This window comes from Ciconia boyciana, chromosome 1 (genome assembly GCF_034638445.1).
Source record: "Ciconia boyciana chromosome 1, ASM3463844v1, whole genome shotgun sequence".
Taxonomy (NCBI): domain Eukaryota; kingdom Metazoa; phylum Chordata; class Aves; order Ciconiiformes; family Ciconiidae; genus Ciconia; species Ciconia boyciana.
Genome location: NC_132934.1, coordinates 204,831,242 through 204,848,010, shown reverse-complemented (window position 1 = coordinate 204,848,010; position 16,769 = coordinate 204,831,242). Strand labels below are relative to the sequence as shown.

Below are 16,769 nucleotides of genomic sequence, written 5' to 3'. Positions count from 1 at the left end.
AAGCATCTTTCCAGTTACTTATGCTCATCATCATCAATTATCTGTGAACACCTTAAAGATACCTACCTGTCTTAGTTAAGAGATTGAGTGACTTGACTTTCTCTCCATCCCTAGTAGCTCTCCTTCCATTTTCCTGCAATTAGCATCCGGTTGTCAACAATGTCTCACCTAAAGTAGATATCGGTCAACTTTTGGATAAATCGTAAAATTGGCTAGATGCTAGGTAACAGATTTGTTGCCTTCCAGTAGATGATGGAAACAGATAGAGGCAAATAATGTTGAGGTACTGATGGCATTATTCTTGGATGTTGTGCAGACTACTTTCTTGTGCTAAGACTGGAAGATTTCTTATTTGTCTGCTGCTAATATTAGGGTATTTGCTGGGGGATCAGCATACTACACAGCTGTTGACATGATAGATTTCTCTGTATATGCTTGCTCATTCCATATCTGCTGCATGTTTCTAGCGCTGAATGGAGATTGCTGTCTGAGAACCAGATACAGCCCTGCTTCCTTGCTACTCTTGCTCAGTTGTGGTTTCCAGCTTACCTTTGTGGTATCTCTGTGCTGCTTTCTTGGTAGTTCTACATACCTGGAATGTGCTCTCTTGTTCATTGTCTCCATTCTTTTGTCTTTTTTATTTTATGAAGTAGCTCTCATATTCTCTGTCCTGTTGCCCTGGACTTATTTGTTACCAACTTTTGGGTGAGATTCTGGAAACTCCCGTACTCAGTGAAGAATCTGCAAAGACCTATGGCCAGTCTGTCACTGTTTGCTGAATCACTTGGTTTTGTTTCTTTTTTTTTTTTTCATATTTGCTCTTATTGCATAAAATATAAACACTTAGAGTACTGAATAGTTACTGGGTTTGAAATATTATTTTAGTTTTCTATGATTCCTTTTTTTTTTAAAGTTCATTTTAGCTGGTGTTTGACACCTTTCATCAGCTTAGTCGAGAAGATTTCCAGTGTTCCAGGAAAGTATTAGTTTCCTAGGACACTATTACTATTTTTCAGTAAAAGATTTTTTTTCAGTCAGTTTGCATGTACACCAATACAAAGCTATGTTACTGTCAGATTTGTGACATTTTCTAGAAAGTAAGGAAGGCATCATTAAAAACCAGTACAGTCTTGAATTCTGTACTGTCGAACTTCCATGATGTTAGTGAAGCTGGAAGTTTTACTGAGGACTTAGGTTTTAGTGTGTGTGGGTTTTTTTTTTTTTTTGTTTTTTTTTAAACTAGTGTTCAAATCTTAGTGGAAGTGGTGGGCGATAGTTATTTTAGTTTCTTAGTGAATCCCGAACAGTGTTATCCCTTGAATCTCTCATTTCCCATCCCTCTGTGTGTTATCTGAAGCTGACCTATATTAACAAGATAAATTACTTGTCTTGGTTGCATCAAGGGTGTTCGTGTTGCGGGGGTGGTTTGGTGTTGGGTTTTGGTTGGTTTTTTTGTTGTTTTGGGTTTTTTTAACAGAGATAAGGTACTGAAGTCGGCCATTTGGTCTTTGAACATGGCTTTTCTGACCAGTGAAGATATGACTACTGGTACACAGTAACATTTTTGAAAATTACGTTTACAAAATGCAGGAAGAAAATAACAAGTCACTTGCAGCAAATTCATAGCTGTGTTGTGTCCCTCGGTTTTAATTTGACTTATTGCTTGATATTTGATAGAGAAAATGGTCTGTTATATGTCTTATTCTAAGAAGAGAGCCATTATGTGAAAAGTTTTGAGGGGGGCTAGCTAAGACACAGTGAAGAGTCATTCCACAAAGTGTTTTCCCGTTTAAAAATTTTGCTTCTGATTGAACTTGTTTTAATCCATAGTCACAATAATACCTGAAACTTCTCATTTTATTGGAAGTAAATATTGTATCCCTCCTTTTGTTGTGTTTTACTCACTTGATAGCTCTTTTTATTAGTACTAAGTGTTGCTTTCTCCCTCATGGTTTAAGTTTTCTGTTAGATGTTTCTTTTGCACAATGAACAGAAATTGTTACTGGTTTCTTACTCTCCAAATTCAATAACAAAATGTTACTGGAGAACTGTCACGCAGATAAGGGAGCTGAGCAGCGTGTACGATACCGTAAGGAACTTGAAGATTTCAAGTAGGCAGAAATCAATTTTGTGTGTGTTTATCTCAGTTTTCATTGAACTGTTGATATGTTATTGTTAGCAGGAATATTCTACCTCATTAAGTAACAAACCATTGTTATTCACTGGACTACCTTCCAAAAATCTTTGTAATTAATGAACTGGTTTCTTTAGTCTGTGGCAGTAAATTCAGCATGTAATAACAAATCTTAGCGTATCGCCTCTTATATAGGCATCTGTTTCTAGGAAAGCACTTGTATTTTAGGTAGCTAAAGGTTAGTTCAGATAATCTGTCAAGTACCTGTCATTTACTCTGCATCAGTTGCACAGAGCTTTGTTAGAGTGCCATGAGGCTTACAGGTAAGACAGCATACCTATGCAGTGCTGTGAGTTTAGAAATTAATTCAGGAGAAGACTTAACCAGCTGTCTAGAGCTGTCCTAAACTGGGGCTGAAGACTGCAGCTGAGGAGTTGTGTGGTATTTTTTAAGCAAAATATTTGCTTATTAATAAAATGACTTCTGACTGAGAGGTCTGCTAGACATGCTCTGGCAAACCGAACTGCAGCAGTTTAATGTCTTAAACTCAGCTGTCTGCCAGAGATTGCCTTAATAAGGCAGAACAGGATGTGTCTAGTTTTTTTCATAATCTAGTAGCTGAAGCATTGGTGTGGCTACACTGCAAGACAGATCAGACACCTGATCTACCAGAAAAATTATTTTTCAGCTAGGTTGATTTTCTGACTTGTCTTAGTGTATGGCCGTACAAATGCTAGTTCCAGCTGAAGGAAGAGGTAAGAATATGCAGTCAAAGGCCACCTGTAACTATCAGTAAAAAGTCACTGTGGAATTGCCCCTGGGTTGTGACCAACAGTGATTAAGAGATCAAGGCACACATCTTCCTCTGCCCTGACTAACAAACTCTGCTTCTTCTAAACACTATTCAAAAAACCTAGAAAGTTTTGTCAAAGCATCGGGAATTTCAGCTTGGAGTAGAAATTATGGAGATGTTCCTCGACCTAATTATTTTTTAAGTCTTTGTATTTCTGATGAGCAGTACACTAAGGTACTACTTTAAAAACTGTCTAGAAAATGCAAGCATGTTTGGACATAAATAGGCAAGCATTATTGAAAGAGTCTCCTGTATGGCTAGATTTGGGGGGAGGGAGGGTATGTTGGCTGCCATCAAAATATACAAAATATGGAATTCATCTAGTTTTACTGCAAAAGTAACATTGCTGTTGTTCAGCCATATTGGGAACTTAGTGCTTTAAATGTTCTTCGGTCTCTGAAATAGTATAGCTTCCTTATTGAAAACCATAGATCTAAGTGAAACTTTGTTTATTCGTTTGTGTGTCAAGAGCTGTGGAATTTGAGTTTCACACACTCTGTTGGTTTAAGTGAGACATGCTGAGCATCAGTAGCTAGAAGTTACACAGTAGGAAAGATACTTGTGTTGTATGAGTAACTTGCAGATTCAGAAGCTCTGATTCCATTCACAGCACCTAAACTTTACAGATTAACAAAATAATTTTATTGCTTGCTTGTGAATGTAGATCTTTACGGATATGTCTAAAAGTCTGTAGAGTAAATCACATCTGCATTTGTTGCCTTTGTCTGCCTTTTATGCCTCTAATTGCTTCAGGACACATTTTGTGTCTGTATAGGAGTTGTAGCTCACTGCAGTGGATTTCCTGGAGGTGCTGGTGCTGCTTGCAGTTGCAAAACTTAATCACAGAAGTACTGCTAAAGCAATTGGTCAGCAGAAGATATGAGTCATGTTGACCTGAGTATGAGATGGCTGTGAATAATGGCTTTTGCTAGAAGCAAACAAAAATTGGTAGAGGGAGGCCATTCAGCTCTGCGTGGCCTTCATGATTGCTGACTCCTGCTGACACATACCTGCCTTACTGGTGCTCTGAAATACCCCGTCTGGGCAGGTGCAGTACTAGAGCCATGGACAGACAGATAGCAAGAGGAGTATGAAGCAGTGGCACAGTGAAGGACTGCAAAACCAGACAAGAAGCCAGACTTTATTTACAAATGTCTATTCCAATTTATGCTGCCCTATCTCCACTTGCAAAGGAGTTGCTTAAAAGCTTTTGTTCAGAGAATGTTTATGCAGAAGACAGTACGTAGCATTGAGCTCTTTGCCAGGTGTATACAATACAATTAACTATCACTATCAGTATCAGCTCTTAAATAAGTTTTGCTGGTTTTCATGATTGCAACACCAAATGATTTATGTTTCCCCCTTACTCTTCACTAATTGCATAACTTGTCATTGCTGAATTAATTTGTCTTCATCTGTCCATGTGTTTTCCCTGTTTCTTTTGTACATATGCTGTAAGTTTGTGGCCCTCAAACAAGAACGTAAATAGTCTGAAGAAATAACTGGTGCTGAAAGTCTGCCCGTAAGTGTGGTGGTCTTCTCTTTCCCCTAACACTTCTCTCTCATCCCATTGAAGCCTGTGGATCGTTTGATAGTTGAGCAGTGTTTGGGGGCAGAAATGATACAGTTGGCCCTTTTAAAGTAAATTTACCAAAAAACCCCCAATTATAAGGATATATCAATTCAAGTTGAGTAGCATATCACATGTTTAATACAGTAAGAGTATGATACATGAGTTGCATGAGGGAGTCTCTTACCTTTCCTGAAAAGCACGATGAAGATAAAAATGCTCTGAAAAGAGTAATTTTATAAAGTTAATTTGGACATGGTGTGAATGGCCTAGAACTTCATGTAAAACTTAATCTGTATGCAATTATTAAAAAGGATAAGGTCAGCCAGATAAATTACACAATGCTGGCCTTATTTTTAAAATTACTTTGCTTAAGGAGATGACAGATCATTTTGGTCTTTTATGCAATAACCAAAATTCAGCTTTTGGGTTAACAATAGGAATACTAAGCTTTTATTTTCCCAGAGGTATTTAAAAAAAGTTTGACATACTTACAAAAATAGGATGAGATCAAGTTATAGAAATCGAAGCCAGGATTTTGTCATGGGTTTTATTTTTGCCTCCAGACTTTAAGTACTTCTAATAAAGGATATATTTTAAAGCATGAACTAAAAGCCTAGAGTTCACATTGCTCTCTTTGGAGCTGGGAGAGGCTTGTACACTCCCATGCCTTTTTTTTTTTTTTTTAAAGTATAGGAAACACATAACTAACTTTATTGAAAATCAGTTTTATAAGGAAGAAGAAATAAAAGGATCATTCTTCAAGCAACACAACTTTAGCTTCCATTACATGCATGTTTTAGGAAAAATAGTCATAATACACTCTTTAGGGCTTGTAGAAAACTTTGCTTATCTTATGGAATGATTAAAAATTGCTCCGTATTTATTTCCGAATAGCTCGTCTTTTTTGGTAATTCCTTTCTCTTCCAGACTCCCAGATTGACATAAATTTATTACTTGAATGAGTAATGAAATAACATTCTTTCTAGGCGGAAGTGCTGTAGTTCTGTCTCCTGAATAAGTAGCGTTAATGCTACTTATAGGTAGTTAAAAATAGTTGTAGTTTTGCACTTTTAGCACTGTTGTTGAAACAAGGATAAAAGTAGTATTAATATTAAAAAGACTTATTTCACTACATTGTACATACCAAAGAATAGGCAAAATAGAGTTCTCTCTCCTGGTTTAATACAACTCTTTGTAGTTGGGCCTTCAGTGAAATGTGATTGTTCTTTTTTAGCTGGCTAGTATCTGAGCTACATTTATTTTTACCATACTATTTAAGCAAAGTTTCATCAATTTATGAAATCTCACCTACCCTCTAAGGATTTAGAAAATACAAGGGTAACTTTCCCATTTTTCCAAATTGCTTATTCCTTTGTACTGATTTTTTTCCTTAAGGTACAGAAGAGAAAATTATGTTTTGTTTTGTTTTTCTTTTCTGGTGTCAGTAGCTCTTGAAAAGGGGGATCTGTATGGATTCCTCTTCTCTTGCTCTCCTTTTTTTCTTTTTTTCTTTTTTCTTTTTTTTCTTTTTTTCTTTTTTTTCTTTTTTTTCTTTTTTTCTTTTTTTCTTTTTTTTCTTTTTTTCTTTTTTTCTTTTTTTTTTTTTTTTCTTTTTTTTTTTTTCTTTTTTTTTCTTTTTTTTTCTTTTTCTTTTTTTTTCTTTTTTTTTCCTTTTTTTTTCTTTTTTTTTTTGTTAGACTATTGCATCACGAGGCAGTACTGATTGGAAAGACCAGGCCTACCACACAATGAGATATAACGTCACTTCAGTGCTTTGTATACAGAAATGACTCCGCGTTGGGTTTACTTTGTCATCACTCTTTGGGGCGCTGGTGTGTGATGAAGCTTCTTCTGCAGGCTCCTGGCACTTTTGGCCCTTCCTCTCCTCTTCATCCTAGTTGGGGACTGCAGACTAAGGAAATAAAAATGCAACACACAGATCAAAGCAAGAGGGAAGGGGAAAAGGACAGAGCGTTCTTGCCACAGCCAGGTAGTTGTAGCTATGTAAGAGCAGAGCACTCATTGATTGGCAGCTCTGCTATCAGAGGGGAAGGAAGGTGCGCTATAGTCCAGGTATGAACCCAAGGCTGAAAAGATTTTAGAAGTAGTGGTACAAAATCAAGTGTGGTTTGGTGTTGTTTTTTTTTTAATTTTCCATTCCTCCTTTTTCATTGGACAAATAGCAAGATATAATTAGTTTAAAGTAGCTACATTACATGAAGGCAGTTTCTCAGAGAAAGGAAGGCTCAGGTGACATTTGGAAGAATTCTAGTTTCCAGAGGAAGGGCATAAAGATTGTGATGTGAGCGAGCAGTTCTTGAGTCATCTCTGGGATGGCTGCTCTAAGACCTTCTGCCTTTTTCAGATCACCATTTGGGAAGCATACCAGGAAAGAAAACTTTTTGTCTCCTCTCTTCTTCCTCTCTTCGTCTCGCTCTTTTGGGTGTCTCTTTTGTCTCTCTTCGTCTCGCTCTTTCTGACTATTGAGTTCACCTGTATATCAGCCTTCTTGTATCAAGGCTGATGTGACTGACAGAATTTTGTAAACTTACCTGTGAAGACCTCATTATACAGTCTTTGCACTTCGTTTTATTATGTAAGCAAATGAAAATCATATGGATAAGCATATAGAAATGATTAAAAGGTGCCTACCATCCTGTGATCTGAAAATGAGGAGAAGGAGTGTTATTACTATTTATTAGAACAGTGGCCAAGCAAGTGGTGGTGAGCACAGGACTGGATTTACTTGGACTAGGCAATTGGGTGTGACAAACACAGAAACCAATGGTATGTTTCTACACTTTCTGCAAAGGTCTAATCAACTGGAGTGGGAAAACCTTCTAGTACAAGACATGAAACTTGGTATTAAAGGAATATGTAGAATAATAATCCACAGGAATGGAAGTGAAGCATATGCAGATTAGAAAAGGAAAAAAAAACTGGTGGTAGGGAAGCATTCAATATTGGCACAATCTGCTGGAAAATAAAATAATCTTAGACTTTTTTTAAAATAAATCAGTTTGACAAAGAATTGGAGAAAGATTATTTTTCTATATTAAAAGTCTACAATAGCCCTTAGGCTCATAATTGAGAATGGATGAAGACCTCTCATTTTACAAGTGAGGAATACTGATTATTGTCAAGACTGACAAGATTGGTTTTGCCTGAGATTAGCTTCCCAGGCACAGCCTGGAAATCACATACTAATAATAATAGTAACAAGATAGTCAATAGATTTCTTTACTAGTCTCTACATTAACAAAGCACAGACTTGGTGAGCCATTGATGATGTTTTAGGAGAGGTGCTTGAAGAAAACTATTGTATTTTTCATATGTGTAACACATGGGTTACCTGTTTAAAAAGGGAGAGAGGAGGCACTGGAAATTACATAAAATGCTGTTTATCTCTGGTCACCTTTAATTTTGTGTATTTTATGTTAAAACTTATTTTCATTAAATAGTAATGAAATTACTTTATGGATGGATTGATTCAAGTTGGTGCACAGTCAGATGCGTAAAAATATATATGTAATCTATGTTCATAACTTCAAAAGTGTAGTGTCTTAGTTTTACTAAGAAATTGCTAGGAATTTGAAGAGCTTTAAGATTTACGTGTGGGACAAATCACTGATTTGATCAATGAGAAATTTCAAAATGCATGCCTCAAACAGGAGGAGTGAATGTGAAAATGCAGGGAAGGACTTTAAACTTTGCTGAATTAAACAAGGTAAAAAGGAAACCAGGGACTAAATCAGAACTTAAAAGAAATGGGGAAAAAGTGCTAGTCAGCAAAGCTAGACAGATATATCTTAGGAGTCAGATAGTGTTAACAATTCTTTTTTTAATCTTAAGAATAGACTTAGCAAAAGGATGCTGAAGTGAACTAGGAAAGATTTATGTAAAAATACAGGTACTTATATCCATAAATGCATTTACAGTGAAGTCTCTGTAATCCTGGGCTTGACTGGTGGAACTTTCACTGTCATTGAAACCAGTAAAAATTCTTGCTTTGTCTTTGGAAACTTAATTTCATGTAAATCTTTTAACTGAAAACAGTAAAAGCATCCATTACCTGTAATGTCATGTGTTTATATATCTAAAAAGTGCATTCAAATGCCTAACATGATCTTTCTTCTCGCCCTCCCCCTGCTCTAGGAATTGGCTCTCCGTAGCCAGCTTCCAACAATGGAACAAGACGGTGGATCTCAAAATCCTGTGTCATCTCCTGGAATGTCTCAGGAACTGAGAACAATGACTACAAACAGTTCTGATCCCTTTCTTAACAGGTTTGTAGGAGTAGCTACTAGAGGGAAAAAATCGATTTAAAATTCTGTTTGGTACATGTAATAGTTTATTTTGAACATCTGTCTGTGCCAAAAGCCACAGCTGTAAATGAATCTTTCCTTAAATGGCAAGCCTAGTAAAAGTTGAGAATTAAAAGCTGTGTCCTGTGGGAGGAAGTAGTCTGTTCAGACTTGTAGGAAGGTTTTTTATTCAAAGTCATAACATGTTTGCCTCTGCATAATCTGTTGACTAACAGTCATTTCAAATTACTGACTCAGAAGAATTTGTGAATAGCTTGCTATGAGATCAAATGAACTGTGAGGCACATTTAGGACTACACCTTGAGGTTCACTTTAAGGTTTCTTCATTCACCCCTCCCCTCCACTTCAGGTATTTAATTTAGCAGTATTTTTACTCTGTTAATGTTAGGTCTGCAAATAGTGGCATGTTTCATTTTAAATGCTGTATTATTTTGAAGTGGATCTTTTAATTCAAGATTCAGAATTTTACAGTATAGACTAGTCTTTTTCATATAATTTTTTCCTTAATCCCTCTGATTTGGAATGTTTATTTTGTTGGAAATACTGCTCGAATTACAGCTTGCAAATGCTTCATACTAACCATTACAACTTTGGAGAAACTGCTGCAGCTTGAGATAAGCTGTATCTGTATTTTTTGCTCAGCATGCTGGAAAGAAAAGATGAAAACAGTAAAACAGTCAAATCTCCAAGCCAGATAAAGTTTTAATTAATGGAGTAAAAATCTGCTAACATTTCAGCAGTATCAAGTAGTTGATCTTAAGTTGGAGTAGTCAATTTTGTAGTTCTTTTGGACTATAGTTTGTCAGTATTCTAAACTGATATCAACTCAGTATCCCCTGTCATAAAAGAGAAAAGTTATGTGTTCTGTCAGAGTTCATCACTACTTTTCTGCATTACTTTGAAATGTTAGCCTAACTTTAGGATGCTTACTGTAAGTGCTCATGAAGTGTAACGACATGCTCGTCCTTCTCTTTAATGGTACATTATTATACTCATGGAAAACCCCATAAGATTCATCTTGATTCTTGTAAGTCTCAACTTCCATGTTTTTTTGCCACCAATACAGTTTCAAACCTGCTCGCAAGGTAAGAAGTCTACATCATGTTAGAACTAGCATGATTTTGGAGTAGGGCAAGCTTAAATACCTGCTGTAATTTTAGATACTGAAAACTGTTAAAAATCTTTGTAAGCCTTTGCTGCAATTATAAATCCCTTCCCATATTCTTTTAAATAACTTAATGTTGCTGGTATCTCACACTTAGGTTCTTCATCCCTAAAGATGTACTGTCATTGTATGTAACTTTTCCAGTTACTGATATTCCATCAGTTTAGCTTAAGTTTGTTTCATTTTCTGCCTTTTCCAAGAGACTTCTCTGTTATTTCATATAGTCTATCCTCCCTCTAATTCTCAAAATTAGTAAAGTTCAGTGGAGGTGGTGCAAGAACATACCCTCCATCTTGCCAGTGCAATCTGTTGTCATTCATATAGTTTAGGTTATGTAAATAACATCTGTTGCTTTTAAGCTTTTTTCCTACTGCATGAAGTATTGTCTGTGCTAGTGCTGTGTGCGCTACTGTGAGAGCAGGAGAAAAATTTCTGTCTCAAGGTACACAGTGCTTTGTATATGTTGGAGAAAACCAAGTTAAAAAAAAAAAAAAAAGGCCTTGTACGTGGAGAAGAAAGTAGTGGTGTTTTGTTGTTAAACTTCCTAAGGAAGTAGGTGGTATTTCCAAGTTTTGGGTAAGCCCTTCAGGAAGAGTTATCTCCTACACAGACAAATCTGATTAGAAAAATTCATTTTTGTTAGAGGGAGGGATTGTCCTCCATGGAATTCATCCTGGAATCTGGTGTGAGCCTTAACTGTGGTGGCCCTGTCCCAAGGCATAAAAAGGACAAGAAACCTTAAAACTGACCTGCTCTCCTTTGAGAAACCTCTGTAGATAGATGATGGCCTTGATGTGTTATAGTAACATACTAGCTTGAATTTCTGAAAGGTAGCTGCCATCATACCTTGAGCCCAGGTGTATTTTGAAATTTGTTCTTAAATGATGTAGAATCCTCCCATCTTCAAAACCTATTTTCTGACCTGAAAGAAACGCATTTTTAGGTTTCAAATGGCCATGGCAGTGGACTAATGGCAATTTATCAATTGTGTGTCTACACTCATGAAATATAAAATGATGGATCTTTACCTTTAATTAGAAACAGGAAAAAAAGCTAGAAAGGGCAAATTCATGTTGTTTTGTAATTTTTTTGGCAGGTTAATAATTAGCAAGGACTACTTACTGTAAAGTGCAAAAAGATACTACTTGCCTAGTTGCAACTATGTTTAACTGGACTTTTTTTGTAGCCCTTACCCCATGCAAAATACTGAAAATCTATACCTGACTTGAGTTCAGAATATCTTAATTTGCATTTTGGTCTGAGCATTGTTCCCTTCCAGGTAATTTTATGTACATCACAGCACTTAATTCTGGCATATGGGTAAGGGAAACGGATTTTTAAAAAGGACATTTGTGGATATGTGTTGCTATCTCTGAATTAGATACAGCAGTCCAATAGTTTTGCCCTAAAGATCTCCTTGATGTCCCTTATGTTAACGTTCAGACTTAGAGAAATGCTTCTTTCTATCTTTATAGGTTATATATAAAGTTCCTGGTGAGACAGTCTTCCTAACTTTAGGTACCAAAGTTGGATATCCAGAGCTAAGGTAGTTGAATATTTTCCACTGCCAGAATCAGAATCAGAAAATCCAAAAAATCTCAGAAAATAATTGCCTCATTGGAGCAATTTGAGAAAATGTGCAGTAATGTTTTCATTTACATAGTCAATCTTCTGCCTGCTGTCTTCAGTACTTACTGTCATTGTGGTATATTTTATTTTTTAAATGGGACATCCAGCAATGCAGACTTTTAGATGATTTCACCTTTTGGTTTGCCACTCTGTTTATATATTTTTGTGTATTAGATTTATGTTGGTAGTGACAGTAATTCTGTTTAACTCCTAAATTGGGATTTCTTCTTTTGTATACACGTATTTTAACAAGTATTAGTTGAAGAAGCAGCCAGTCTATTTTGGGTAATGCAGTTTAGTTGCATGCAGTAATTTTTGGATGGTGTGACTGCTAAATGAAGAAATCCTTGTTGCAGAGAGAGGAAATGTATATTAAGGAGTGATTTGAAGAGAAGGGCTGGATATTCCAAGTGTGGCCTGCATAACCAGCTGTAGAAGAAAAAAAAAGGCAGCCAAAAGCCTTCTCAGCTAGTGATTTAGTTCAGCAGAGTCTCAGTTCTGTTTTTAGTATTTTGTCCCACAAAGCAAACTAGAGTTTTTTTCACGGAAGTTTTAAATAGCTTACTTATTAGGATTGTTATCAAATGTGTGGTGATACTATTTTTAAATCAATCGGGGGGGGGGGAGAGAGAAATATTTATGATTTAACTATAAAGAAATGTTAGGTTTCTTTCTTGTATAGCAAAGATGTCCTTGTGAAATCTAATATGTATATATTTTCATGGCTGATGACATTCTACTTGCATCCGATGTTGAATAGCTGTTCAACCATTGTCTGTTTGGTTCTTCATACTTGACAAAAAGGCATATGCTATGTATTTCATGAGCACATTATGAGAAGGATCAGTATGTCTTCAAATGCTAATTTGAACAGTAAGTCAAGTTGATATTCATTTAGTATTCAAGCTGGAAAATCAGTAAGGATTCTCAGTGAATGCTACCACAACCTGAAGTAAAAGAGATTTTGAAAGTATTATGTGAAGCTTGGATATTAGGAGGTGCAGGGGGAGGGAGGTAATGGTGTATTTCTACAGCTGCTTATGCAGGCCAGAGTTCCTGCTGGAAAAGCTGCTCCTGCTTGGGCTCCTCTCCACTGGTCACAGCTCCTGCCAGGAGCCTGCTCCTGCATGGACTCTCCACGGGCTGCAGCTTCCTTCAGGGCCCATCTGCCTGCTGCAGCGTGGGGTCCTCCACAGCCTGCAGATGGGTATCTGCTCCACCATGGTCCTCCACGGGCTGCAGAGGAATCTCTGCTCTGGCGCCTGGAGCACCTCCTCCCCGCCTTCTTCACTGACCTTGGTGTCTGCAGGGCTGTTTCTCTCACATTTTCTCGCTCCTCTCTCCCTGCTGCTGCACAGTGGGTTTTTTACCCTTTCTTAAATACATTATCACAGAGGTACCACCACTGTCACTGATGGGCTCAGCTTTGGGCAGCAGCAGGACCATTTTGGAGCCAGCTGTGTCTGACATGGGGTCGGCTCCTGGTGTCTTTTCACAGAGGACCCCCTGCAGCCCACCTGCTACAAAAACCTTGCTACATAAACTCAATACACTTGGCCTACTTCCCGCCCCACCCCATCCCAAATTTCCCACTGCAGCTTTCTTGGTCTTGCTCACCCCACTGGCAGTAAGATGGCAGTAAGAAAGCGAATGCATATAAGGCCCCATGCCATGACTGTTTTGTTAACTGTTCTGTCAACAAGATTGTTCTGAACGGGGTTTGTTTACAGGATGGCTTCTGTACCGGTATTTGATTTATATTAGGGTGCTCTCTTGCCACGACATGTATGACTGAACTAGTAGTAATGCAACAGTGGGAAGCAATTTAAGAATTGCTAAAGGAGTTCCAACTGTAGCTCCTATTTATAACAGTAGTGACCTAAAAATACACTTCAGTGGTTGATTAAACAAGGGGACATCAGTAGTTAGAAATATTTTTTTTAATCCTTATAGAAGTGTGAAAGGGTACGCCATTAGCAGTAGTATTTTTGTAATCATTAGGGACTATATGTGATATGCTTCTAATGGTTTTTAGCTGTGGGTGGGTGTGAAAAGTTTAAAACTATGCAGAACACAGGCATTTTTTTAAAGCTGCTTAAGTATGCTCTCATCAAGTTAAATTGAATCTAAATAATATTGTTTTAATTGGAAAAGTTCTGCATAAAATAAAACCCAAGTGTCTCACAAAGACTTCAGTTTTTGATTAGAACAGGGTATTTCTCGTGACAGCAATGTTTTCAAAGCCCTTGAACTGGTTAAAAAACAAGCATTCATTTGAGTTTCTTCAGCATTCTACCCTCATTTTTTCTCCCTTTCTTCTGTTACAGTGGAACATATCACTCCAGAGATGAAAGCACAGATAGTGGACTTAGCATGAGCAGTTATAGTGTACCCAGAACCCCCGATGACTTCTTGAACAGTGTTGATGAGATGGATACAGGTTTGTTTTTGTGTACATCCTTAATGCATGCTTTACAAATATACTTGTGTCCATCAAATGATCAGTCCCTTTGCAATGAAAATAAGCAACTCTGAGAAGCTGTGATAGTTTTTGCAGTTGTTCTACTTTTTTCTGTTTCTATAATAGAAATATTATAGCTAGATTTATTAATGAAAAACATACTTGTAATCAACTCTATTGGGAGGATGTGGGATTGCTCATAAATAGTATCACTCCTGTTGTTATATGGAATTTGAGTGTCCATTTGCTTTTTTAAGTAATATTGTTTGTTCAGAGCTAAGAATACTACCTCATCCAGTGTTGGTAATACTGCTGCAAAACAATATTTGACTCAGTATTGTCTTTTTTCCTTTAAGCATAAAAATTAAAATATGCTAAACATCATCAAAAATCTGTAAAGATTTGGGTCAGTAGGTGAAAGGTTGAAACAAAGGCATGTTCTTTGTACATCTGTATGCAGTCAAGTCATATTTGGTTTTTGTGATGGATTTCTATGAATCGTGTTGCTTGTATGATGCAAGAGATACAGGATTAATATTTAACCAGTTGTCTTGATAAATTGTGGGTTTGGTACTTCCAGTATATTTAATATGCATCTCACTTTGTGTTATAACTAGGTGACAGTATCAGCCAAAGTAACATACCGTCCCATCAGAACCGTTTCCCAGACTACCTTGAAGCCATTCCAGGGACAAATGTGGACCTTGGGACACTGGAAGGAGATGGGATGAATATAGAAGGAGAAGAACTGATGCCAAGTCTGCAAGAGGCTTTGAGCTCTGACATCCTTAATGACATGGAATCTGTCTTGGCAGCCACCAAGCTAGATAAAGAGAGTTTTCTTACTTGGTTATAGGGGCCTCAGGGAGACTGAATTCTAAATCTGTGAAGGATCTAAGGAGAATAGGACATCTGTATCTGAAGTTCAGAACAAGCCAGTGTGGCACACTTTGGCTTGTGTTCAGAAAAAGTAAATGAACAAATATTCAACAAGATTCTTTCATTTTGCTCTTCCTTGTCCATCGCTGCTGTTATATATTGCTGACTTTTTTCCACAGTTGACTCTGAAGAAGAGACATCTTCTTGATCTTTTTCTATTGCTGTTGCAACTACTGTTCAAGGGGGGTGGGGAGGGATGATGAGCCTATTTGAATGACGAATGCCATTCCTTTTGTCCTAGTGTGCGCTTGCATATCATTTTATCTAAGTACTCAGATTTGAGAGTTAATTTCTGCATGTCACTGCTTGTAGTTTGCTCAGCTAGTTGTCTCCGGCTGCCTGTGGCAAGTGGTAAAACATGACATACTGGGGTGACAAGCCAAAAATGATGTATCTGGTCAAAAGAAGTCAATACTGATTTGGAGATATGACTTAAAGGAGGGCTGAAGACTGTTTGGCATTAAGTGTTTCTACTAGTAGCTCTTTCATTAGTCACGAAGTGCTCTTGTTCATATTTTATGTTATAGTAAATCATGAGTCATTTTACATAGAAACATATATGAACTTTGATTGTTGCCACATATTCTAGCCTAACTTTTGTTTGTCAAAAATAGTTTGATTATTTTTGTTAGTTGGTTTAACTGTAGCTGTAGGATGGGAAGTAATTATAGGTGTGTTTTGTTTTTTTTTTTTTTTTTAAATAGTGAAATCTAAGGTTTTTTTCTGATTTCACATAGTCTTATTTAAATCTGAATTGTCTGCTTTTTTATACTTAAAACATGCCTATTGTAGCCTGATAAGCTAGTGAGTACATAAACCAGTATGTTTTGCCTGTAACTTTTTTATTTTTTTAAAGGCTAGCTTTGAATGTAATCATTAGAATTCATGACCAGTGGCTTATTTTTCATGTTTATTTGCAAGATTTTGAATTAGAATCTGATTGCAGCAATGTAAAAGTTAGAATCCTAAGAGTCATATGTACAATTTTTAAATGCATTTTAAAGTAGCAGAAACCATTTTAAAATGACAGATGCATCTAATCTCTCTTCTGGTTTTCAGTTTTGATATCTAAGCAAGTTTAGATTTTAAAATCCTTAATGGGGAAAAAACTTTATGAAAAGTTTCTCTTAAGTTAGCATGGAAAAAGTCTGAACTATTAATATCACTCTTAAGTTCCAATGACAAGGCTAGAACACCAAAAAAACCCCCCCATCCTCAAGAAAAACTCCGAAGTGTAGTAGTTATCAAATTCTGTTTGGTGAAAAATAAGCCCTGGACACTATATGTAGAAGAATGTAAAGATATGTGTTAGATGGTGACATGAGCAGGTAATGAAGTGTATATTAGTAGTAGAGCTTAGCATGGGGTAGAGGTGAATATGAATTATCTTTATTTTAACAGGAAAAGATGTATCACTGAGTTGTCTGCAGGAGTTGACACAGTTTCCAAAGAGTATTTTTAAATGAACAAAATGAGCATGAATCAAACTTTCAGTATAAGCTATGAAGTTTTGTGGGGCTTTTGGTTTTTTTTCTGATGAAAAATAGTGTCACCAGTTAACACCTCTGTAATTAAGGGCCTGTCACCATTCTCAACATGAGCCTTTATTTTCAAGGGTGTATAAGTTGACTATAAAGATACTGTAAGCGTGAAACTTGGTTTTGAAAAAAATCTCAGCTAGCAGGGACTT

At 36.7% G+C, this 16,769-nt stretch overlaps 1 protein-coding gene across 8 annotated transcripts in view; it reads left to right on the top strand.

Annotated features, from left to right (window-relative positions):
- The window catches only part of YAP1 (Yes1 associated transcriptional regulator), an 88,709-nt gene extending 72,381 nt beyond the window's left edge, over nucleotides 1–16,328 (top strand). For all 8 annotated transcript variants that reach the window (XM_072850654.1, XM_072850658.1, XM_072850659.1 and 5 more), the window contains 3 exons: nucleotides 8,716–8,846; nucleotides 14,007–14,119; nucleotides 14,758–16,328. In XM_072850654.1, the coding sequence (XP_072706755.1) occupies nucleotides 8,716–8,846; nucleotides 14,007–14,119; nucleotides 14,758–14,996 (483 nt within the window). In that variant the 3' untranslated portion in view covers nucleotides 14,997–16,328. The remainder of the gene's footprint in view (nucleotides 1–8,715; nucleotides 8,847–14,006; nucleotides 14,120–14,757) is intronic.
- The last annotated feature ends 441 nt before the right edge of the window (nucleotides 16,329–16,769 follow it).